This window comes from Chaetodon auriga, chromosome 15 (genome assembly GCF_051107435.1).
Source record: "Chaetodon auriga isolate fChaAug3 chromosome 15, fChaAug3.hap1, whole genome shotgun sequence".
NCBI classification, from domain to species: domain Eukaryota; kingdom Metazoa; phylum Chordata; class Actinopteri; order Chaetodontiformes; family Chaetodontidae; genus Chaetodon; species Chaetodon auriga.
The window spans coordinates 23,481,718-23,507,204 of NC_135088.1; the positions used below are offsets into that span (position 1 = coordinate 23,481,718).

Below are 25,487 nucleotides of genomic sequence, written 5' to 3' on the forward strand. Positions count from 1 at the left end.
ATGCATGTATCTGATAGATCACTTGCACCAGGTGAGGAAAACGTTTTCTAGTTGTATGAGATGATGTAACATTTCACCATTGCCTTCCAGTCACAGAGTTACAGCCAATCTCAGGATGGTGTCTCTTTTCTTACTCTCAATATCTCCATCCCATAGAGGAGGCCTCATGGAGGTGGAAAGTTTATGATCAGCAGCCACAGGATCAGATGTCCCTTTTGGATGCAATGAATGATGGATGTCTGGACATATCTGCAGATGACTGGATGGATCAGGCATAATACAACATAATTCTTTTGTATGTGTACTGCAAGAGAGCAAAAATGGTGTGATGAACTCTGTTGTATTTTCTATATCTGTAGCTTCATTCTGTGCATCTGGAATCATTCTCTACAAAAATGACAAACAAAGCCTACTGAAGCATAAAATGAATCAGAAATGCCTCTGATTCATTTTTGTGACATATACTGTGAGGGAGCACAATTGTGATAGAATTTGTTGTAATAGAATCTTGGTTTATACTAAATAAATACATAAATAAATAAAAAGATACATCAAAAGCAGTAGTGATGCACGTTGGAATGGTACAGCAGCTGTTCTTTTGGGTCACTGTATTCTGAATGACAAGTGATACTGTTGAGAGATGAATATTGCCAGTGTTCTGGTATAAGAATTGATTCTGAGATGTGTATGAAGTGTTTTGGTTGCATTTGTGCATTTTGAAGTGAGTAGTGAGATTGAACTAAATCCATTGTCTCAACAAATTACACTTTCAAGGTTGTGCACTGAACTCTATTTCTGGGTCACAGGCAGGAGGCTGTAGGAGACAAGGAGGCACAAAATAGAGAAAAGAGTAGAGTGTGTGAAACAGTTAAGTCGAGAATATTACAAGTGAACTGTTTCATCCCCAGACATCATTTGAAGAATAGCTCCTGTGCAACTTCCATCCATCTGTTGGTAGACTGATAATGTTTCAGGTTGAAATGTTTGTCTTTCAATTTAGTTTGTGTAAAGGGTTAAAGTTCATGCACCCCTATATATTTTTATTTTGACTGCAAGATTTCTTGGCAGAGGCCGGCAACATTTACATATACAGTAAGTATGAATTGACCCTGCGTTTACTTTCTTCACTGAGACAGAAGAAAATAAAAAAGACTCATCAAAGCTTTGAGAAGGGAGATACATGGGACAAGATGAGGAGGCTGAGAGAAGCAGAGAGAAGGCAAGTAGCATTATGTCCCTGTGCTGTCCAACGTAAACAAAAACTGACCTGATCCATTTCAACAATGAACACAGAGATATACTATTTGTTCCTTGGTAATTACAGTAGAACCTGTAGGCTAAAGCTAATAACAACACAAACAGCTAGTATTATTATGCTGTAATAATAAAGTACTATTGTATAAATGTTATTGTATATTTTTTGCTAATGTGCTGTTTAGACATATTTCTATAGTTCAAATCCATAACAATGCAAACTCAAACAGAAAGATGAAATAAATTGTACATAATTTTACTAAATTATTTTGAATACACTTTAGCAGGAGACACAAGTGAGGAGTCACAGAGATTTGGTCATGATTAGAATGTTTTGTTTGGCACTTCAAAAAACACCCAAATTCAGGATACGCTGGCAGGCAGGTTGAAGAAGTGTCCTGCCTGAACCTGCCTAAAACAAGCTTTAATAACCAAAGCTGAATCCAGACAAACAAAACAATCAGGCAAAAACTGCAGGAGCAGACAGGGGCAAACCCCCCCCCACAGAAGCCAGTATGGCACAGGCAGGAAACAAATGCAGGACAAGGGAACAAACACAGATCTGACAATTGAAAGAGCGAAAACACACTGACAAAATACACAAGTGGGGAAAGACTAACAAAGGACAGGTGAAACTAATCTGCAATCACAAGGGCAGGAAAGAAACAAAGGCAAAACACTACATTAAAATGACTGTATTCAAAACTGCCTACTGTGGAGCTACTACCTACAAATGCAATATGCAGTGTACTACATTCTGCATACTGCATTCATCAGTATGCGGAATGTAGTGCATTTTCATGCTAGCATGCAGCATGAAACAAATGAACATTTACCTGAGAGATGGGTAACACAATTGGAAGGAACCAGTTTAACGTTTTTATTGCATTCCAAATGTAATGGCAGTTGGAGCTCATCCTCCTGGTATTTCTGCTGCTCTGGAAGTGTAATGTTATCCCTGTTATCATTGCTTCAATTAAACTGGGTGCCTTTTCATAAAACTTGTTGACTGATGGTATTTTTGTTCGTGTTAATGTTCACGCTGGTTTGATCATATTGTGAACATTTCCCCTGTGGCAATAGCTGCATAATTGCAGTAAAATATGTTAAAAAAAAAAAAAAAAAATGAATCTAATGACAGAATAATAGCAGAGAATTAAGAATTAAAACTATCTTTCCATTGTGAGCCTGGCTCGTCTGCTGTGTTGGCTGTGGTCTGTATGACTGTGGGGTAAGCAGGGTCTATGAGTGAGACTAGCTGGCTGGCAGGTACTTAAAGAGCTTCTCAACTCCAAAAAACTTTTTCAGTCTGTCATCAATTTTCATAAAACGGCCAGTATTCCAATATTCCAACATCCAGGTATTTTTTAGCATAGTGCAGATTGTGCTTTTGTTTGCATACTGTACATGCTACATTCTGGCCAAGTCAGTATATACTGCTAGTGTGGTAGGCTGTTTCAAAAACAGCAACTCTTTCAACAAGTAGGAAATGACTAAACTAAAACCAAAAACCACCAACCTCTCTGTGTCTGTGTGATGTGTGATTGCCCAAGTGGAGACAGGTGTGCCAGAGCCGGAGCAGAACCTCTCCGGCTGCATCCTATCCTGTAATCAAGATTCAGCTCTGCCACATTCACAGTGCCAGATCAACTGGGTTGCAGGGTCAGTGTAGCAGCTTCAGTTGATTATAATGGACATGCTTTGCTGCAGGCATGCTGTGGCAGACATGGCGCCATGTCAGTGCCCCATGTATTTTCGGTCTAACTCTCCAAAACCTCAGTTTACTGCTCAGTATAAACTACTGACTGACTATCATGGCCTACTGGCACAGCTGAAAAGGTGACATTAGTCATGTTTCCACCAATGTACTGTATTTTTATGTGCATTTTGGAATATTGTATTTTTGAAGGGGTTGATGGAAATGAAAAAAAAATCAATTCTATAACTTCCTCCATTTTGCAATAGTAAAAAAATATACTCACATAATGAACCAACATGTAAGCAGTTTACAATGATGCTGTAGGAATCACAAACATTTCCTCTGAGACCTAAGTGCCTCTTTCACAAGAACAGTTTTGGCACAATGAAACAGTTCCTATTTTGGAATGTTCACATAAAATCATACAAAAAAGATTTACACATGAATTTGTTCTAAAATGGCCGCACAAAATTCCAAAGAGGTCAAATGTATTCTTCTCAGGGAGACAGACCGGTCAAACCCACACAGACTTCTCACGACTGGTGTAAAGACAGTGAAACACCCTCCCTAACAATAAATCAAAACAGCATGTAAAGAAGTACTCTGTAACTCTATAACAGCTAGACTGAGTGGACTAATTTCCTTGTAGAGACAGGAGACTCCCAAAACATTTTTTCCAAACAGAGCTTTCTTGGAAATCCTCAATTCTTGCAATTTCAAAATTGCACACAAAAAAATTATAACAACTTAGATATGAAAACATAGATGCTTGAAAAAGATCTTAAGCTAAGTGCATGCAGAAGCCGCCACTCTCTTCCACTGCTGACATATCTAGTTTCCTTTTCTTTATTCCTCCAGTCCTGATGCATCAGGATTCTCTGTAACACACACAAACTGAAAGACAAGAAACACAATAATGTAGCAAAAAATATAGATAGTTATTCAGTGTAAAAGTAGTTGATGCAAAGGTATCTAAACATAGACCTTCTGGTTTTTGTGCATTCAAAACCCCATGCACTAATGGGAATAGTCTGTACATTCTGTAGCTGCATTTGATTACTATCAAGTAATGTTTATGTAGAGGAAACCCCATGCATAAGTGTGAAAAGTATTTAGATATACTGGATAGTTCTGTTTAATTACTAAATAGTATATAATATTATATAACATAACTCATACTAATATGTAGTATATGTAAATACAATGGAGGTGTGTTTACTTAAGATCAAATAGTGTTTATAGATAATGTGAGATATCAATAGATCACATAAAATAAAAGCCTGTCAAGAATGTTAATTAGCTTTCAAAGAGGGAGATTTGAATGGAATTTTACAGAATTCTTCTGTGTTTTACATTAAGAAATCAGTACTTTGATGGGGAGTCCTTGTGGATGGACTGAATAATTCTATGAATTTACCAAATAATACAGTATGAAAAACAGTCTTCATTTAAATTATGTAATTTTAAGGTATGTCTGCAATAGTTTTCTTTGTCTTTCCTTTTATTTATTTATTTTGGCTTATACATTTGTTTAGCATTCTAGAGATGTTTTAAAATTCTTTTTCCTCCAACAGATGCAATGAAAAAATGCAAAGAACGTCATCAGTAAGTAATTGTTAATGCTATTAGTGACATCCAGTGATAGAAGAAGTATTTAGATCTTTTACTTCAGTGAAAGTAGAAATCCCAAAGAGGCAGGATCACACCTCTTTCGATGCTATTTGATCGAATAAACTAAAAACTTTCACATGCTGAACAGTGTCTGCCACACACACCTCTGCACTGCCACTGCTTTCCAGGCACAGTGACTTATTCTCTGCTCTCATATGTGAACAGGAATATATTTCAAACAACAGAAAATTAAAGAGAGAGAGAGAGAGAGAGAGAGAGAGAGAGAGAGAGAGAGAGAGAGAGAGAGAGAGAAGAAAAAAACAGAAAGAAACGGAAAATGGAAAGTGGCGGAGGAGGCATCACTGGTGATGCGGTTCCACATCAATGACTCTGTCTCTGAGGGCGGGAGAGACACTTGTTTGTGTGTTTGTTTGTTTGTTTGTTTACCTGAAAGTAAACTCTTTTAGGATCCACCTTTGCGGCTCTCTTAGAATCCACGCCGTGTTTTTCTCGATGCCTTCCAGCGTAAAGCCCCGCACGTAACCTTCCCTCCCCCTCCCCTTAGCAACAGAGGCAACATGGCGGCGTCCAGTAACGCGGAGCGTTCTCCAGAGATATCGACGGCGTTAAAGATACCGAAAACCGAAGTGCCATCCCCTGAGTCGGAGGATTTGAGTGACAGTAATCAATATCACTCCAATCCCTCGACACCTAACCGCTTCTCGCCTTTGAACGTGAGCTCAGGGACGGCGGGCCGGACGGCGGCCTCATCCTCCTCCAACAGCTTCACGGCTTGCCGAGGGATGTCGTGGACCCCGTCCGAGACAAACGCCCTCATCGCGGTGTGGGGCAACGAGAGGCTGACAGAGGCGAGGATGCAGCAGCTGGAGGTCGCAGGCACCGTGTTCTCCGGTAAGGCCCCCGGTCCTGCCATGTACGAGCGGGTGTCCAGAGCCTTGTCGGAGCTGGGATATGAGAGGACCCCGTCCCAGTGCAGAGAGAGGATGAAGGTAAATAAGGTTATGAGGACACAGCAATGGCTGTACATGTTCACGCTCCACCAGCAGGAGCTCTACCTGAGCTAACAGTCGCCGTCAGTCAGCGGATGGGGCTAGGATTGTAACTTGGGTTATAACGTCAGACATGTAGGACAAGGAGAGGTGAACAGAAATGAGTCGAGTCACATTAGTTGTTGACATAAAGCTCCAACACGCCGATAACGTTAGCTAACAGCTCACAGTGTCAGTCTGTTTTCTTTATACAGGAAGTTTGTTGGCACACCCTAAATAAATGTCATAGTTCACATTTACACATTGCTTGCTCCAAGATCCAGAAATTGTTGGCTGTATTTGGATGAAAACCTTTGATCATTCATTCATTCAGTCACCCCATGCATGTCTTAGACAGAATAAGTCATTAGTAATGTTCTTTGCATTTCTTATCAGAAAAGACAGCCATAGGTTGTTTCAATGCTTCATATTAATGTGACTTGTCTTCATGTGACACCATTGCATTGATGTCAACTTACACAAGATAATGTCCTTTTCATCATCTCCGTTATAAATAGCATGTTCTTCAACATTTGAGGTCCAAAAAGTTGCCCAAAATGACAAAAAAATATCATTATGTCCAGCAGAACATCAGTTTTTAATCTAACATATTCAGAACTTCAGATGCAATCCTTCATTGTACAGTGAAAAACTACCGATTGTGATGCAGACACTCAGGGTACCTGCTGATACTGATACCTCTCCCAAAGTCATGTTTCTTGGCTGCATGGAGCTCATTTTTATGCATGTTAACATGAGGCTGTAACTGAAAAGCAGAACTTCTGAATAATTTGTCTAACGAGTGACCATGTAAAGTTACTGGTGTTGTGAAATGATACAGACCTGACAAACAGCACTGAGGTGCCGTGATAAACAGTGATTAGAGCCGATGCTCCACTGCTGTCTCCCTGTGCGTCCCACGACAGCAGAGTCCAATTCATGCAGAAATATCATTTGATAATATTTTCATGTGCCTTAACTGTGATGTTTGAGCTTTATTGTGCAGAATGATGCATGTGCAAAGTTTGACGCTGGGATACTGTTTTCACATTCATCCGCTCATAGAATCTGGATTTTCCAGTGAGAGAGAAGTTTATTTAATTTGTCAAAAACATAGTGGACATATTGGAAAAACTATAAGGATTATAGAGTTCAGGAGAGATGAGGGTGGGAAAAGAACTTTGTAAATCAACAGGAAACCAGTGGAAAATGTGAACAAGTTTAAGTTTATTGGGACTATAATCTTTGCAAGCCTTAAATGAGAAAGTAACATTCCCAAATTTATAAAACTGGCTCATCAAAGATGATACTTCTTGTCATAGCTATGGAAATTTGGCATTTCAAGGAACGCTATGGTCCAGTTTTACACTTGTTGTACAAAGTGTTCTAATCCTCTCTATCACAGTTTGGTTTGATTGTCTGGCTGCTGCTGAAACAAATGAACAAGCACATTGGAAAAGATCCTCAAGACCACATCTAAAATGACTGGCCTCTTCCTCCCATCCTTCTCTTCAGTTTATCAAGGTTGGCTTCACCAAAAGGCTCTGAATGTTGTTAGAGATGATTCTCACCCAGCAGCTCTTCTCTTTGAAGAAATGCCTTCTGGGAGGAGGTTCAGACAGCTCTGTTTCAAATCTGAGTGCTTTAAAAGAGGTTCATTCTTTGAGGCTATTCCATTGTTGAATGGTAAACCTCAAGCACTTTAAGGTACATTTTGTGTTTTGGTTAATTTGACTTTTGAATTGCAGTCCTCTCCTTTATGGTATATCGTTTTTAGCTCATCATTTCTATTTATTGTACTTTGTTTATGTTGTTATGTGTATGATTGTTAAATTATTAGTATGTTGTGTTGAATGAGCTCACACGCGAAAGTTTTATGTCTTGTCTATGTTATGTCAGTCACATTACTACCATTACAGTAGTGCTATTTTATAAATATGGACCATGACAACAGGCCATTACCCGCTCCGCTTAATAAGGTCAGTCTCTGGGCCGATACTGAGCCAGTGGATCCGATTGGTGCAGTCCAGAGGCAGGAAAAATAAATGCCTCTCCTCTTTAGACTTCCTAGACCTTATGTTCCTATTTAAGTGTAAAGTGACATCTCCCCTCTTTGTGACACATCTAGTCACCATCAAGTAAAAGTGTTCCAAGAAAGTTGACAGTTCTGGAACATCAGTTAAGTAAATCATTTATCTATCCTCCCATCACATACAGACGCTGCGGCGCTGCTACAGCCGTGTGAAGGAGCATGGCATTGGCAAAAGGAAGAGCAGCTACACTATTGAGCAGCTGGAGAAGGTATTTGGTCAGGGAGGCTGGGACTCCCAGAGCTGTGCCCCGGTGCTCATCAACAGCAGTGGGCTGTATCAGGAGATGGAGTCTGATGGCAGCACCCTGGAAGACTTCTCCCAGGAGGACTGGTGTAACCAGGTGCTGGACTCAGCCTTCCAGGAGGGAGACATGGAGACTGGTGAGTGTGTTGGCAAGCAGAGGACAGATAGCAAGAAAAGACAGAAATAATGACTTTGAACTAATGTGTGTGTTTGTTTTCTCTCTAGAAGAAATCCAGGTGCCTAAAAACAGAGCTTTGCAGATTCAGGCAGAGCTGTCAGAACAAACCCAGTAAGTCAACATTGTGCATGTGCATTGCTGTCTGCCAGAGTGTCTTTTTCAATACTACCACTGAGGGTCGCCAAAGCCAGAACTTTTCAAATCCCGAACATGGGGGCTTTAAGGAATCTTCACGTCGCTTCTTGATGCTCTTTTGTTTAAAATTGTACTTTAGCCACTATTCAGGTTGTGAAAGGCATCACAAGCGAGATATCATTTGGTGGTTCATTTTTTTTATATTTACTGATACGGATTTATCATCTGTAGGGATATAGGTCCACAAATATTAACTTTGGCTGCTATTCCTGAGCTGAGCTCATACAACCCCCTGGTGGCTGACCAAACAAAAATGAAAATCATTTAATTGGGTTGAGGTAACAGAAAGATTTTAAGGCTAACAAGGTGCTGCTTACTTATTTTGTCTGACAGGTCACTGTTTGTATAGCACTGTTTAACATGGAAAACATGTTGTATTAGTTTGCCATTATTATGTGTCTTGGGTTCTCTTCAGAAAAAGGGACATGATGCAGACTGTGATGCGTATCCTTGAGTCAGTGCAGCTGAAATGGGAGCACTTTCAGACGTGGACTGAGTTCTCAAGGCTGCACCTCTCCAACAAACTGGCCATCTTTGGCGTGGGCTACAACACTCGCTGGCGTGAGGACGTGCGTTACCACTATGCTGAAATCAGCTCACAGGTGCCACTGGGTAAGAGGCTTCGTGAGTACTTCAACCCAGAGAGGCCAGAGGGCCGCATCATAATGACCAAAGTTCAGAAGATGAACTGGAAGAATGTCTATTACAAGTTCCTGGACATAACCATCAGTGAGGCCCGCTGCCTGGAGCTGCACATGGAGGTGGACTGGATCCCTGTATCCCAGTCCAGGGTAGCAGGCTGCAGCAAAGGCACATTCCACTACCTCCTTCCTGGGGACATCCCCAAGGCGTATGGACTCTATGCTATTGGATACGAGGCGGTGTCATCCTCCCATGACACCACTCAGACCTCTCCCCAAGGTGATAGTGAAGACCATAGCTTACCTCAGTGTGAGTCAGAGAACGGGGCACAGGCCGATGGAGAGGGTGCAGGGAAATGTGACAGAACTGGGGTTAAAGTCACTTACTGCTACCTAGGCATAGCTGAGGATAGGACCATCCAGCAGTGTCTCTTTCAGCACTTTCAGGGTTCAGGCAAACACTATGTCCATGGGGAACCCTCCGCTGTGACCCGTTTACTGCAGGAGAACTGCCGCGTTGACGTCACAAGTCAGGATGGTGAGGGAGGTGAAGACTCATCTCATCGTTTTGCTATTTACATAAAATTCATAGAGGTGGAGCTGGACTTCCTCTCAGCAGGCTCCCTGGTGGAGTGCCTCGAAACTGCTGTTGGTTATTCCTTGAAATACAACCACAAAGAAACATTGTAACTATACTCAGTGTTTCAGAATTGTGTTGACTTAAGATATAATTAACAAGTGTTACAGCTGGTAAGGCAACATGAAAGGTGACCAATTCGTCTGTTATGAAGCATGGATGCGTGCAAGAGTCTGGAATATTTTTGCAGCCTTTTCAGCTCTATCGAACTGATTTTCATTAGACACTTATTAAGTCTCAAAGAATGACTATGCACAATATGGCAAATGTATTGTGTAGAAATATGGGTATTACAGAGCTGCAACAGTATGTACTTATTATTTTAGGCTAATGTGCACTACAAAGGTTTCTGCTGCTTGTTTAGTGTAGATAAATATTGCCTCATCAGGGAGTGGGGGTTGGCAAGGTGACTACTGCAGTATGCATCTGTCTACCTCAGTAGGATGTAGCAAACATGGCAGCGAGGGGACCATAGCGTGTATTCATTCTAAAACTGCCTTTATTTTGACTGTTGAGGTCTGGGTCTGATTTATGCCTCATGTGTTGCACGTATCACTGGGCTGCAGCTAGGGATGCTTCCATGCAAATTAAGGACAAAAACAACAAATTAGCATTTGCCAATGCTTTGCAAATGGTACTGGCCAATGTGGATACCTGTTTATCCAGCAGTGTGAACACTGGGTGCACTTGAAAACTCGACCGGCCAGTTGGCCATGGTTTCCTCTCAATTTCAATTCAGCACACAAAAGGGCACATGCCGTTATGCCAGTGATGGCTCTGAGCAACAAGGTAACAAAATACCATGTGCACCAACAGCATCTTAAATAATACAGACTAATGAAAACACTTTTCACACAGCTTATCATGGCTGCATGAAAATGGAAGATGTTTTATAGTGTCTTGGCAACACTTATAAGCTGTACAGAGATTAAATTAAAATTTATGAGAGCATCTCTACCACCTGCTGCTGTTTTATCAGCTAACAGACATTCAGTGTCATACCTGCTGCTTCACATGGCACCTGCACTCCATTTAAGTGGGGTTTTCTGTCCTAGTACAAACAAATGAAGAACATTTTAAAGCTATCTTGGTCATCTGTTTAGGTCTCTTGCTGGCTTTGGTGCATGGTATTTTATAGCTCTAATATACATTCAAATGCTTGACTAAGTTGATGGTATTCAGAGTTTCGTTCCTGCACAAGCAAAATCTGTTGTATTCATTGAATTTTGGTTTTGCAAGGTATTCTGAAATACTGCCAGATCAGTAAAGACATTATTCATTTACTTCTTGTGTGTTTTTTGTGCCATGCTATCAGCTGAGATGAGAAATCACTGATATCACACTGGAGAACAAATGTGAAGTCAATATGTGTTGGTGGGCAGTACTTTTGAGCATCTCTAGCTGCAGCTGTGAGGTTGTGGGTTTCAATTTCAGGCTGACACCACAGAAGCTGTGTTGATGAGCTACCAGCACCTCCCTTATACTGATATTTTAAATGCAGTCGTGCAGATAATACATAATCATGCCAGTGGTTGTGTTAATCTACTTGCTTACAGGTGCAAACCAGGCCTAAGAGCACTGATCTACAACTTCTAGTAAGGTTAAGACTGTAAGCTGCAGAAGTTAATTTATCCATGACCAACAATCAAACTCATTCTTCTTGAACGTGTTTCTGAGGTTATGTGCAATGTGCCAGGAAAGGACTGTGTAGAGAAGAATCAAACAATGGTTAAGTCCATATTGAGTCTGTGTATGAAATCTACCTTATATATCTATAATATATATTTAAGAATATTGATGTTCTTGAGCATTCCGGCTTTTGCAGACTTGCAATGTTCATTTGTTTGGGTATATAGTATATAAAGATAAATATGATATTTTATATTTTATTGGTTGACACCATGTCTTGTATGTGATTGTTTGGAAGTCACCGTCTTGTATGTTTACATGTTTGAAAAACAATAAATGGGGCACTCACTGTCATTTGCCTCACATTGAAAATGGGGTTGTGAATTTGTTTGAAATGTACCGAGATGCTGTTAGATGTCACATGTGCCTTTAGAAAAACAGAATTACTTGCAGCTTGCTGTTCTCAAAAATGTATTATAGTAAAATGAAAAGGAGTAGTGATGTAATACCATATACCATAGGCTGCAAAATCTGCTGATATGCTGACATCCCTCTGGCTCTTGGGATGGTGATGTCAGTCAGGGAGTCCTTCGGTGCAGACTGGAATATCTGATCTGATGAGTTGATATGAAATCTTGCTCTGACATTCATGCGTCACAAAGGAAGAATCCTACATACTGTTATGATCTCCTGACTTCTCTCTCATGCCACCAGCGGGTTAAAATTTTTGGTTTTCAGTAAAATTTCATATTCATACTGTATCTACCATGACTACCTCAGGATGAATTGCAATCACTGTCAATCCTCTGACTTTCCTCAGCCTCAGCTGCACTTTATGTTTTATGGTAATCATCAAATGTTAGTATGCTAACACACTAAGGTAAAATGGTGAATATGGTAAACATTATAACTCCACATGTCAGCATATTGGCACGCTGAGATCAGCACTGCTCCTGTAAGCGTCGCCTCATAGAGCTAATGTTCCTGACTTTGAAATGAAAAAAATGAAATGAAAAAAAAAAAATTGAATTTCATTGTCTGTTGTTCATTTGTTTGATCTGAGGCAGAGGAGGAGCACACCAGTTTCCTCTACTGAGCAATATGTAGAAATAACTTCTTTTGAATGAGTATGCTACTGTGTGATCGTGTGACTTGAAAATTCAGTGGATGGAATGTGTGAGATTTGAAGATGTAGTTTACCCATGTAGCCAGGAGATGGCCATAGATAGCTATTGCTAAAAATCCCCACATGGCAGAGTAGAAATGACTTGTATTGCTTGTCACTGGGTATTAAAAGCTATCGCTTTTAAGGTATTAATACCTAAAAAAAATATATATACAAAACAGAGTGACAGAGAGCTGTCTAGTAATTCAAAGCTGCCTCTGACAGAGACAAAGCCACAAGTGACATTGTTTGTATTTGATGTGCAGTGAGACAAATCCACTGACCTTTTAGAAACCGGCCTTTGGAACATGGAACAAATATATTTTTTCATACTCACATCCAAAAACAGCATTATATCAGACTGAACAACATGTGAAGTATTACAAGTAAAAGAATCAATGTGTCTATTTTTATATGTTACAGTGTTTATGCATTGAGACACCGACACAAATGGAAAGGCATGTGCTGTATACCGCCCTTTTGTTGTGAATAAAAGGCCTTGCTCAGTCAGTTAGTTAATAATTAATGTTACATTTTGTCATTCACTATTTTATTTACATTGTAGGTGCAAAATATTTCTGACTCAGTGACAGAAACAACATACATAATGGAAATAAATATTTCATTATGCCTTGTTGTTGTATATTTGATAGTTGTTTGCTTTTGTTCACAATTAGAGTATCATAGATTTTTGTCCATGCAGTATAATATGCAGCAAACATGAATTTTTGCCTGATGTAAATTTTAATCCTCTACATTAGTATTTTTCATCAAAGCAGGGAAATTAATCAGCTCACTTCCACAAGCTATGAAGATATTCTATTCTAAATCCAGATTTGAAATATGAAAACATGACCTGTGTTCAAAATGCCTTCTGCTGCACCATCTGGATCTATACAGTATGTCTCGAAGAAGGACAGGTCTTTGATCATCAAGCAGGAATCTGGTCTTAAAACCAAATCTACATGTCTACAGGTCTAGTGCAATCATAACTGTCTTAAACCAATACCTTCATGCAGGCTTATGTCGATTTTATGCATCTAGTTTTATAGAGTATAATCTGAGATGATCTGATCATAAAAACAATAGATTCTCACATTATGATCCTCATACTTTTTCATCTGCTTTCTTCTTATATTTTATCAAAGTAGTTATTCACTTGCAACTATTTTTTATGTTACAGACAGGCAACAGTCCAAAGAAATGTTACAGTGCAGCTAAATTGCAGCTAATTTAGAAGAGCTTGTATATAATGACCAAAACATATTTACATGACCTGCACTCCACTGCACTGCATCAGCAATCACAAACAATGTCAACTGCACATTCATGGTTTCTTCCTTACTGTTTGAGATCTTGGTAATATCACCACCACCATATGAATGTAATTCCTCATCAGAGGACTTTCCATAGGTATAATGACCAAGCTCCAGAAGTGTTCCATTGTAAGTTGACCATACACGGTGAGCTGTACACCCCATAAGAAAATAATTTTAATGTTCATGTTAGACATTAAACTACTCAAGGTTTATATGAATGTATATGCTCACTATGTATGTGAATGTGTGTGGATATTTGTACATGTATGTATATAAAATGTATAAGTAAAAGTATAAAAAGTTTGTAAAAGTTTAAAAAATTCAGTTCACCTGTGTGAGTGCATATATGTTACACTCAAGCATCAAGAACTACACCAGGCTCCACCACACACTGGCTGAAGAAGATAACAGCACTCCATGAACACCTGGCAACATAGATAAATCAGCTGCTAATATGAAGGTGTCAACCGGACTGGCTAAGGCAGGGGAGATCATGAATGTCCCCATGTGGGTACAACACCTTCACCCAACAGGCCAGACAATCTGGCTCTCCACAATATGGAAGCTCCTCACAGGCATCACAGCAGCTAAGTTGAACAGGCACATGAGTCAATGAAACTCAGAAGGGAATTGGAAACAACACCATAGGGTTAAAGCACCAACTACTGGTTGACAGAGCAGTCACCCAAGACACCAATACCAGAATGACCAACCTGAGCACAGCCTGGACTGACACAACAAGCTTAATGATTCCATGCCTCACATATGATTACTGGAGTGCTTGGCACTACACAAAGCCAACAGGACACTAATAGCCTACATCGAGAACTCAGTGCGGTAAGGTAATGCACTGTCCCCTCTGAAGCTGCTGAAGCTGCTGAATTACCAGATGGCAGGATAACAGGCATGTACCTGGATAGCCCACAGGCAAATGGAAACCACAAAGAGGCATGAAGGAGGTCAGCTACAGCCAGAGAGTGAGACAGGTCCTGAAGACCCAGCTCACTGGGGAAGAATAAGAGCCAAGCCATCAACACATACAGTGTGCCCCACCAGTCATCAGATTTTAAGATGGAATAATAAGATGACCAAAGGAAGAGATAAAGGCCACAGATACCAGGACAGATAGAAGACATGTATGAAAAAGATGGACTGAAGGACAGTACATAGGCTCTGATCATAGCAGCACAAGAACAGGCAGTCAGCAGCAGATCAGTTAGGCAGGGGTTCACCACAGCAAACAAGACCCAAGATGCATGCTGTGCAAAGATGCCCCTAGGACAGTCCAGCATTTAGTAGAAAGCATGAGAGGCATAACTGTGTCTGGCGTAGTGTACAGCGACATCTACTGATTGGGGTCACAAGCCCAAATGCTCTCATTACCACTGTGACAACTGGATTTTACCTTCCACATCCAATTTGGTTCTTCCTTCAGCCCTTGACATTTCTCTAGGTTCTCTTGCTCTTTCTTCTTGATGTCATTACTGGTGTCCTCTTTTCTTTGTCAACCACCACAGTGTCTAGGTAGTTAGTCAGCACCTGTTCTGTCTGAAAGTTGAAGTCCCAAAGGATCTTACCTCTGCCATTCTCAACCACCTTTTGTGGTGACTTTCATTTGGATTTGGGGACTTCCTGTCTGCCCCAAACTGGGAGAGTGGCTCTAGCAAATCCCTACCTGACAACTCTGTCCAGAGGAGTGCAGTCCTAGGAACAGCTAAGATACTGTGCAGAACTGTCAGACTCCTAGGACCCAAGCTTGAGGAAGACACATACCACCTGGGTGACATGTTGTTGGTATGTGCTGCATTGGCATTATGTCTTTTAATGATGAGGATAGTAATGCTGCCAGCTGTAAGTTACTTGACACTTGTTCCATTGAATGTTATCTTTTTTTTTTTTTTTTATTTTGTTTATTTATTTATTTATTTTATATAGAAAGACCTCTAGTTGTCAGGTTTGCTCAACATTTGAGTAGACTTTGTTTTGTGTTTGGATTAGCTGTCCAATCCAGAATCCAGTATTAGCCTTTCTGCTCTGCACAAATTATTTTTGCTGCAAAATAAAAACAGGCCTGTTTTGACAGCTTTTCCCTGAATGATGTAGAATTCAGCTGGAGGCCCAGATGCAATTTACAACAACACAACAAAATCCTATTCCCATAAGGCTTGGACCCTGCTTCTTTGGATTTAATCACAGGAATAACCCTTGCTCACCTCTCATAATTGAGCAGTCTTCCTGCATTAGCCTCACCGTTGTTGCTGAGGCAACTGGGCAACCTTAGAAAATGAAATAAAGGAGTCTGACCACCTTGGAGAGCACAGGTCAGTCCATATTTTTACATCAGGGGGGTGAGCTCACCTTGGGAATTCACGTCAAGTCTGTTTCTCTGCTTTCAGACCCACGCCTCTTTACACATGATAGAGCAGGAGCTGCAGATTTTCAAGGAGAGACTGAGGAAAAGGATGGAGCTTTAGTTGTGTGGGTTTGGAAATAGGCTTAATGCTGAAAAATCTTGAGCCAGGGTATGTGAAGCTGGTGAGTTGCATGTGAGTATGCCTGCCTAGAATTCAATGGAAGACCCAATTTGCTCTCTGTCTTATTTAGAGGCAAATTGGAGGCACAGCTGAACTAGAACGGTGTTTAGGGAACTTGAAGAAATAATCTTATATAGCCTAATCAATTATTCTCTCTTTGTGACACATAACTTGGGTTTTTTTGAGAAATGCACAAAGAAATGTGATTGATCAAGTATCACTCCCACTGCTTCTATATTTGACCTTGTTTTTAATTTATGTAAACGGTTTTGGGGAACGCTGGGTAAGGACAAAAGACTGTTTTTTAAAACATTTAATCAAATTTCTCATTTTACATTCACTGTATCACATGCTAAGATTCCTTTATTAGTCCCACAGTGGGGAAATTTCAAGAATTACAGCAGCAAAATGGATAGCAAAAAATAGAGGGCATCAGTAAAAAGACATTAAATAGCAAACAGCAATATAAACAGTATAAACATGGAATATGTTGTGTTTATGACAATTTGTTACTGTTCATTTTGTTACTTTTATCGGAATTATATCCAAAATTGTCCATGAAAAGTAGCTTTTACACCTGCACGTAACCAGAGGACAGGTGTCCTGTGTCAAGTTATAAAATATAGGCAGCGAAATAACGGATGGTAGTCAACTGTACTTTCAAAATAAAAGCAGAAGGTCACCCACAACATTCGCCAAAAAAGTGTACGTAAATGGTGGGTTTTATTTTCAAGCTCACCACCGGAACTTGTCATTAATATTGAGGTCCACTCGACGCCAGCTCGCTCACGGAGGGAGCAAGTCCCTCTCTCTCTCCTGTCTCGCTCTATCAGGAAAGGACACACGATGACAACTTGCAGAGTTGAATTCGCTGCTGTCTCGATAAGGACGGAATTGCAGATGCAGCCTGGCGTTAAGAGGAGGACAAGAAGAGTCGGGGAAGATCTTCAGTGTCGGAGGTGGTGATCCAATTTACACATCACTTTATTACCATCTCACCGCAAAGTCAGAGAAGAGGCTTCCTACGGCGGTGGCATTAGACGGCTACCACATTTCCTCACCTGAAGTGTCCCTTACCTTCCCGGCCAACGTCTCCGGGAGATTGAAGGAAAACCACTTGACAGACTTGAGGAGCTTTGCCCGAGGCGAAACCCTGCTCATATATAAAGCTGGCTGAAGGACATTAACACAGAGAGAAGTGGAAACTGTGGCTGCATCCACCATGGAGGTCTATACCACTTCCAGGAAACTTACTTTGCTCTCATTTACTTTTCTGTGGGGGCTCTCAGGTCAGTAAAGAACTTATTTCACATATTTCCTAATTTATTCACAAGTCTTTATTTGTGTTTATGCTTTTTATACACCAAATAACACACTTAACATGCTTTGTATGTGAGATACTATTATAATAATGTAAATGTTATTCCTAAAACTGGACTAATGATGTGTCCTGAGGTGACATTTATTCAACACTTGAACCACTTTTGACACTGAATCCACATTTTCATTCAATGTATCAAAGCAATGGTTGTGAGTGTTGTCAACACTAAGTAGGCCTACATTTTTTTACATTTTAACCTACTTTTAAAATATATCCATATTCTTCAATATGCGATGTGTACTTCCCAGACGCATGCTTGAAACCATCCTGACATAATTCAGCACAGCCTAATACAGTAACTAATGAGAAAATGACAGAAAAGGTCCGTTTCTGGGGGTTCTCTCGTGTATGTGTGCCAGAGGATGAAGGGCTGGATTTAAAGCTGAAACACCTGTTTGTTTTTCACAGGATTTGAAACAAGTGTGTTACACATGATTATGTCTTCCAGGGAAGAATAATCCCTTTATAGCTGCTGCAACATTGGCTCTGCCATCACTCTCTCTAGCAATGTATTAAACCCCTACTTTCACTCATAGCTGTACAGTGCACGCAGCCTACTTTTCCCTTCTCTTTGATTTAGAAATTGGGGCATGGTACAGCTGCTTGAGTATTTTGCAAATGTTTTAAGGAATGAGAAGTTTTAAATGATTAATTCAGGTAAAAAATGTAACTGCATTATTAAGAGGGGAGCATCATTGTACACTTTACAGGAAAATGTTGTTATGATTTGTCATAAGATATGTTAGACTGAGGTGTTTTTGAGAGAACTTTTGTATGGCTCCTTCCTTAGAGGCAGAAACCTCAAGTAAAATTTAGCTTCCATCAGCCTGCATGACTGGAGACCATGTAAAGGTGCACTTGACAGAAAATATTCCTCTTTAAATAGCAACAAGGGATTTCTCTGTGAGCTCATATTCATCTGGCCATGAATTTTGAATTATCATTTTATCGTTCCTCTTGTCTCAACTCAACTCTCAGCATCAACAGAAACCACACTAGGCCGATGGCGGTCATGAATGCCTCTAACGTTAACTTTTAACTTGGCCATAGTCTTCTCTCACGAACCGTCCTGCTCTCATATGGAAGAACAGGAGATATCCATTTAAGTTAGACAGCTCCATCTGCTTCAGGTGAGTGCGTCTTAGTTCCAACAGACAGGCTGGTGGCTTTCATTCAGCCTGTGAGACTTGAAAGCAGGCAGCAACTCTACATTTTGCCTGATTTTGCTCTTGGCTGCCCAAAGCCTGTGTGTACTTTTCAGTGCTGTTGCCAAAACAATCACATGTGCTGACAAAGGCAATCTCTGGCTTGCCTGTTATACCCAGAGGGAGGGGTATTACCTGAGAAGTGCTACTGTTTTCCAGACCCCTTTGATGATATGACGGTTTACACACCTTTAAAGGTATTTCACGGAGTAATTGCTTGTAGTGACTAATCTGGAGTTTTAACAATAGACTGTGATTCAGTGTCACAGAACAACAGGACAATAGAACCATAGTGACTGACCTTGACTGCAGCATTTGACTCGCCATCAATTGCCCTGCAGGTGTGTCCTGAACACCCCAAGTGGTCAGTATACAGAGAGGAAATGTTCATGAATAATAACCTGTGGCAACAGGAAAGCTGAGCGCTCCTTGAGTCCCCGATGTAGCTGAGTGCGTTAGAACAGGAAGTGAGCAAATGTCCTCTGACAACAAAGATAAGACTTCATTTGATGTTTCAGTCAAAAATCAGAGTTGTGGAGAATGTTATCAGGCTGTTGACGTCAGAAGAAATTTATGAGCGATTGTGGTCATGTTAAAAATACTTTGTACACATATAATTCAAATTAAGAGCTCCACTGACTTTTGACTCTTGAGTCACTCATCTGAATCAGCTCCAGACCCCCTGATCATTAGGTGCTTGTCATTGTCTTTTATTATAGTAAATTGAATAATTTTTTTTTTTTTTTTTTTTTTTTGGGACGGGGGGGGGGGGTTGTTTGTAGGACATATAGTAAAACAGACAAACAAAAACAAAACAGAATAGAACAAGGTATAGTACATTTTATTCACAAGAAATTATGATAATCCTGTTAACAAACTCTCCATGAGACTTACACGGTGTTTGGTACAATGTTCAAATACAAACAGGTTACGCACACACACATTGTTTCAAGCAAGAACAGGTGAAAATATACAATATTCCGCCACTGAACTGGAATGTTGTCCTCTGTTCAGTTTATTCTTAATTTTCTTAATGAATTTGACATCAAACTTCTGCGCTTCCTCCTAGCAGTTGTATCTTTTTTCTATTAATCTTTTACTGCATTCTAGCTGACTTTGCTTCTCACTCTCATGAATCTAAGATTGTCTCAATAAAGCCATTTTTGGATCAGCTAAATTGATTACATTAGCCTAGGCTCAATAGGCGATGTACCGAATTAAACGATGTATTAGAATTACTTAAATTAATTTGACCCTCATTTGTTCTTTGGCAAGTCAGCTCAAGAATCAAACACAAGGAGAATTTTCTCTTTATTTTTTTTCTAGTGTTATTTCACTCTAGCCAGTAAATCCTTGTCATTTGATTATGATTTTATTCTGTGTGTCTGGTTCAATTATTATTATTCAATTATTAAATTATTGCAGGCCAAGTCAAATTGTTAATGAGCTGATATGTTTGCCAGGACAGTAGTAGAATGCTTTGAGTGATTGCATTGACACCTGGCCCCCAGCAGTGGAAATCTGGACCCTAATTTATACATTTTTCAACATCCCAGCCCAGCAGTTCCCAGCTCCAATAAAATGGACAGTGTGCAATGAAAAGAGCTATGCTTTTATTCCCGACATTAGCACTGTGTTTTGGAGGTTTGTGTGTGTGCGTGTGCGTGATGGAAATGCATTTACATGAGCACATGCAGGGATCTTGAGGTAGATGTCCCTTATCGAATGCCAGTTGTTCATGGCAACAATGTACAAGCCATGCCTTATCTCTCACTTAGCCATCGTACGATTACTTTTCTATTCTGGACACACCATCTGGCAAAAGAACATCTTCATTTGTTTTCCAGGTGGGTCCCACAATGGACTTTACTTATTTAACAAGGTCAATCCATATGAGCTTCAAAGGCTCCGATGGGGTGGGGGAAAGGAAAGCTGTGCTGCTGCTGCTGCTGCTGCTGCTGATTTTCAGTGGCTACGCTCGGTGATTTATAGTAGTGGATGAGAGGGTTGCAGGTGTTATTTTTAGCTACATATATTATTTTAACATGGGGCCACTTAGGGCACTGATCCTTCCCTCATTATAACACAACATGTCTTTGGCAAGTTTGGCACACTGACATACTCTATATATGACAATGTGACTGCATAGGTTTGTTTCCTGTTTTGCTCCCCATTGTTACCCTGACAACACTTCATCTCAAAATACTTTTTATGTCCCCTAAGAGTGCCAAAGGGAGGGCCATGGAATGCAGTTCACCCAACTTACAACTATGGCCTTATCTCTAATTGCCTATTTCTTAGAATAATACCAAATGGATGTGTGGCAAAGCCCCTTTCCGCTTTGAGCTGGGATTATAGCAGTTTGAAGCATGCAGTTCTCCTGTATGTGTCCCCAGCAACTGGTGCAATTTTGATTTGAGGAAAGAGATTGAGGGATTTATCAGTACATACGTAATGACACAGAAATACAACAGTGCACTATTCCTCTCCAGCGAGGCAGTTTGCTGTCCAATCGTCAGTTCATGCAAGTGTGCCAGTGCCTCTTGTAATCCCGTGTATTTACACCCACTGGCTCTTTGTACAAGGCCCAGAAGAACAAGAACCTGAAGGGAGATTAGAGCAGGTTCAACCTCACACTGATAAAGAGAGAGCCATCTCTGTACAAGAGACAGCATTCATAGCTGAGCAATCTTACCAAGCTTTCCATTTCAGTCTTTTTCCTTATATCCTGTGAAACCTCCACCTTCTGTCAGTATGATGTGATAAGTATTTTCACTGGCTTGCACCTACGTAGCTCTCCTACAAAGGATCAAAACCACACAAAGAGACACAAAACGACTAAACAGTTGTCAAACTGTTGTTCTTTGTATTCATTTTGTATCTCTTTTTACTCATTTTGTGCTTCTGTGTTGTCATTTTGCATCTCCTTGTATTCATTTTGTATTTCTTTTTGGTTGTTTTGTCTCTTTGTCATTTTTGTTTTTGTGGTAATTTTTTATCTCTCTGTAGTTATTTTGCAACTCTTTGTTGTCAGTTTGTATGTCTCTGGGTCATTTTGCATCTCATTGTGGTCGTTTGATTGAATTCCCAACAAGAACCAAACACTGCAAACAGAGGCTCTGCCATGTGCATCGATACGTCTGTCTTAGTTTAAGTCTAAAGATACTGCAATTATGCCTGGGATCAAGTAAACACCTTAATCTAATTATTTTACCTTAATTAAAGTCACATTCACAGGATTAATGCAGTGATTAAAGAATGTGGAGCACTGCAGTATTAGCTGCATATTTTAAAGGCTGGTTTGACCTCTGAAGTCCATGTTCAGGTTAACCATTGAAGGTCTGACAAGTTGCTACTCCTGCCCCACATTCACTGAGTACTACTATATTTAAGTGTACACAGGCATTCATATTTTTAGTCTCAACATGAGATAAACTGTGGGAAAGTAGAACTAACAGTCACTAGTAGCTTGCTGCTTGGAGATGTGTGGATGTGTTGCTGTCATTTATAAATGCATGTATAGGAATTTGTGAATAATTTTTTCAGTCAAAGTGCTAGCAGCAGTGATATGGTTGTGTGCAGGCAAACGCGAGAAGCAGGGATTCAGTGCCAGCTGTCACATGCATGTTGGGATGTGCAGATATGTTGGTTGTCCCTTTCGTGGGCTTTCTCTGATGTCACGTCTCCATCCATGGACCCAGAAGGAAAAGGCTTCCCCTCAGGGGTCATGAGAAAGACACTGGGCGACTTTCCCAACATTCTGCCCTGGTCTGTGGACTCTTAAAGGCACAGACACACATACTTCCTTACTTCATCTTTCTCTTCCTCTTCACCCTGTCTTTCTCTCTTTATCCCTCCCCATTTTCCTCTCTCAAAGAGGAAGAATCCAACATCAGTGTACACACATGGGCAGAGTGACCGTATATGGGTCTTGATATTTTTTCCCCCCTTTGAGTGATTGATGCCTGGAAAGGTGCCTGCAGACTCTGATAAAAATCTCTGGTGGACAGTAAAACATAGTTTTGTATATTGTTTTGCTTCTCGGCTACATAAATAGAGTTATTCCCTGCTGATGTTTGCTTCCAGCCATTTAGGACCAATAATAGTTTCCCTCAACAAGGCATTATGTATATAAATAAGTACGAGACATATAGTATATTTATAGAGACATTATCATCAATTCTTGGTTTGTCCCAAGTCATAATAATGGCCTGTGCTGCAGAATTGCACACACAATACAACACTGAAGTGTCAGCCTCATTCCCAACATTTGACAGTACACTGGCTAATGACTATTTACAGCCAAGAGAGTCGCAGTTGGCTTATCAGGTGGTTCTTAAGGCCAGTCTGGTTGCTGTGCTTGGTATTCCCCCCCTACTCTCAGCATCACATCAGACTGCTGATGTCAAAAACCTCTTTTCCTATCTGCCTCTGGACTGAGTATAATAGTAACCACTAATAATAACTAATCATAAATCATTGACCAGTGACGTGTGGTCAGGGGAGGCAGGGGAGGCAGTGCCTCACCTGTTAAAATATAATTTAAACAAAATTTGCTGTGGTTATAAATTCATTAAGAGGAGGAAATTCAGACTTAAGCTCATGACTGTTCTAGAAATTTGTTTTCTGTATGATTTCAACATTTATATGGTCAAAATCGCTAAATTTACGCATTTCCTGTTCAAATATATGGGAGAAGGGTGAGGTGAGGCAGCGATGAGCTGTGCCTCACTTCTTTGCTGTGCAGTTGGTGCATGCCCATTGCTGTCTCTCTTTATATCGGCCATGAATGCGCAGTGAAAATGCTCCAGGTGAGGCAGAAAGTATTGTGCCACACTGATGGGTGGCAGTGCTGAGCTCCATCGGCGCAATGCACGTCGCTGTGTGCTCTCCTACACAGAGGGCGATAGTGAGTGTTCAATTTTAATTTAAAAAAAAAGAGAGAGATCAGCCAAAAAAAAACATTTAAATTTTAAAATGTTGAATTTGACCTTATATTAAATATTTCTTTGCTTTTCTCGCTATCCTAGTGCTTAACAGTGTGGAATTGATTAAAACATAATTAAAAGCTTTTAAAACAACTAAATGTTTCAATTAAGTCAAAACTGAAATATAAGCTTCTATTTTGGGTTCATATATTTTTACATCTGACTCCAGAGGAGTCAGTGCCTCACCAGTCATGGACCTCACTGCATGTCACTGTCATTGACTTGGTGCTCAGCACAGTTACTACTGATGTCAAGCACTGTAGAAAGATCCCATTTATAGGATACATTTAATTTGAATTGATTAATTGTATTTTATTAATTGATTGTTTTTATTTTGTTAGAAATGGTCATCACATAGGTCATTAGGTACATGGAAATGATCCCAACAAAGTGGTAAATAGAAGCCAGAAATCCAAACGTGAGAAGCAGGACAGGTTACCCTAGATGCTGATGTAGTAGGTCTAACTCTGTGTAAAAACTGTGTCTGTGCCTTCCAAGGGAAAGTCCAGAATGGAAAGAGAGAAAAGAGAATGATATGAAAACTAATATTTCAAAAGATGAATAGAATTAGCATGTAAAACGTAGCCACGCCACCCACATACCTGCAGTTGTAGAGAAACAAAATAATCACATGGTTTCTCTTGTATAAATTCTCTCTGCCTGATCATGAAGTAAATGACATAACCACGTTTTGCGTCTCGGTAAGCCAAGATGACATTGCTGCTATGAGCAAACACTGCCTGCTTCCAGTCCCACTGACAGATGTTGCAAGCAGAAGTCAACAACAACCACGACCACATATCCTTCTGACATGTCCTTCACAAAAAAAAAAAAAAAAAAAAGTTAATTTAGCTGTGGACAGACGGGAATTGAGGGCATGGGCTTAGACAAGATAGCCTGTGTTAAATTATTCTTACTTGGAGGTACTTAGGTGGGGGTGGGGGTTATAGCCTGATGCACATCTGACTTCAGGCACATTGACATAATCCTGGTTTTCTTCTTGAAGTGTTTGGGCAGCTCACAGTCACACTGCCAATTAAATACCCATTTGTGAGCTGCTGTGTTGTTTTCTTTCATTTCCTCTCTTTTCTTTCTTTCTTTCTTTCTTTCTTAGGGAGGTTTAAAAAATGTTCTTTAAATAAACCATTCAGGCTCATCATGGAGATGCATGGGTCTGCAACAGATTTTTGATTGTTGACGTTCCATATAGAGCAACCACTGAGTTTGACCTTTCATGACTCGTTCTTATTTATACATCCAGAGCAGTGTCAGTAATCGGTGTATTACCATTGTATTTCACTGAAACCAAATGGAAAAGCTTTAATTGGATTCCCTTCCTGCTCTTGAGTAGGGGGGTTTGTTTTCCTGAACAGTTAAAGAAATTGTACTAGCCATAAGAGTGACACTGATTTGTGATATTGCCGTGTTCAGGCATGTACTAGTTCATGAAACTATTAACTGTAGGGTTTTCCCCAGGAAAATTGCATAGTGCAGGTGGTAAATGCTTTCATTTTTCTAATTTCATGCAGAATTTGGATAAGAGTGGTATTTGTCTGTCAATGGAGCAAAATCTCTGACTCCTGTGTCAGTTTATGATATACATTGGTATTGTTTACACCCTGCATCTTTTCTGACAAGTTGATGTGCTGCTCTGCTTTATTACTGT

General features: G+C 40.2%; 2 protein-coding genes across 3 annotated transcripts in view; both read left to right on the plus strand.

Annotated features, from left to right (window-relative positions):
* The first annotated feature begins 5,121 nt into the window (after positions 1-5,121).
* On the plus strand, positions 5,122-11,601 carry msantd2 (Myb/SANT DNA binding domain containing 2). 2 transcript variants are annotated; one of them, XM_076751371.1, is made up of 4 exons: positions 5,122-5,574; positions 7,831-8,086; positions 8,175-8,238; positions 8,738-11,601. In XM_076751371.1, exons 1-4 carry the CDS (start codon positions 5,143-5,145, stop codon positions 9,651-9,653), a joined length of 1,668 nt encoding a protein of 555 aa, XP_076607486.1. In that variant the 5' UTR covers positions 5,122-5,142; the 3' UTR covers positions 9,654-11,601. The 2 variants fall into 2 exon arrangements, with proteins under 2 accessions (XP_076607486.1, XP_076607487.1); XM_076751372.1 differs by having other exon boundaries at positions 5,137-5,574; positions 8,178-8,238.
* Positions 11,602-17,075: 5,474 nt separating this feature from the next.
* Positions 17,076-25,487, plus strand: part of esama (endothelial cell adhesion molecule a) — a 61,091-nt gene continuing 52,679 nt past the window's right edge. Inside the window, exon 1 of the mRNA XM_076750917.1 lies at positions 17,076-17,536. Coding sequence (XP_076607032.1) covers positions 17,470-17,536 — 67 coding nt within the window. The 5' untranslated portion in view covers positions 17,076-17,469. The remainder of the gene's footprint in view (positions 17,537-25,487) is intronic.

What these genes read in the sequence shown, in the direction of transcription:
- msantd2 (XM_076751371.1), top strand. Translation starts at nt 5,143, where the DNA reads ATGGCGGCGTCCAGTAACGCGGAGCGTTCTCCAGAGATATCGACGGCG. An exon ending in GGAGGGAGACATGGAGACTG is followed by an intron (nt 8,087 to 8,174) that starts GTGAGTGTGTTG and finishes TTTTCTCTCTAG; the next exon opens with AAGAAATCCAGGTGCCTAAA. An exon ending in GAGCTGTCAGAACAAACCCA is followed by an intron (nt 8,239 to 8,737) that starts GTAAGTCAACAT and finishes GGTTCTCTTCAG; the next exon opens with AAAAAGGGACATGATGCAGA.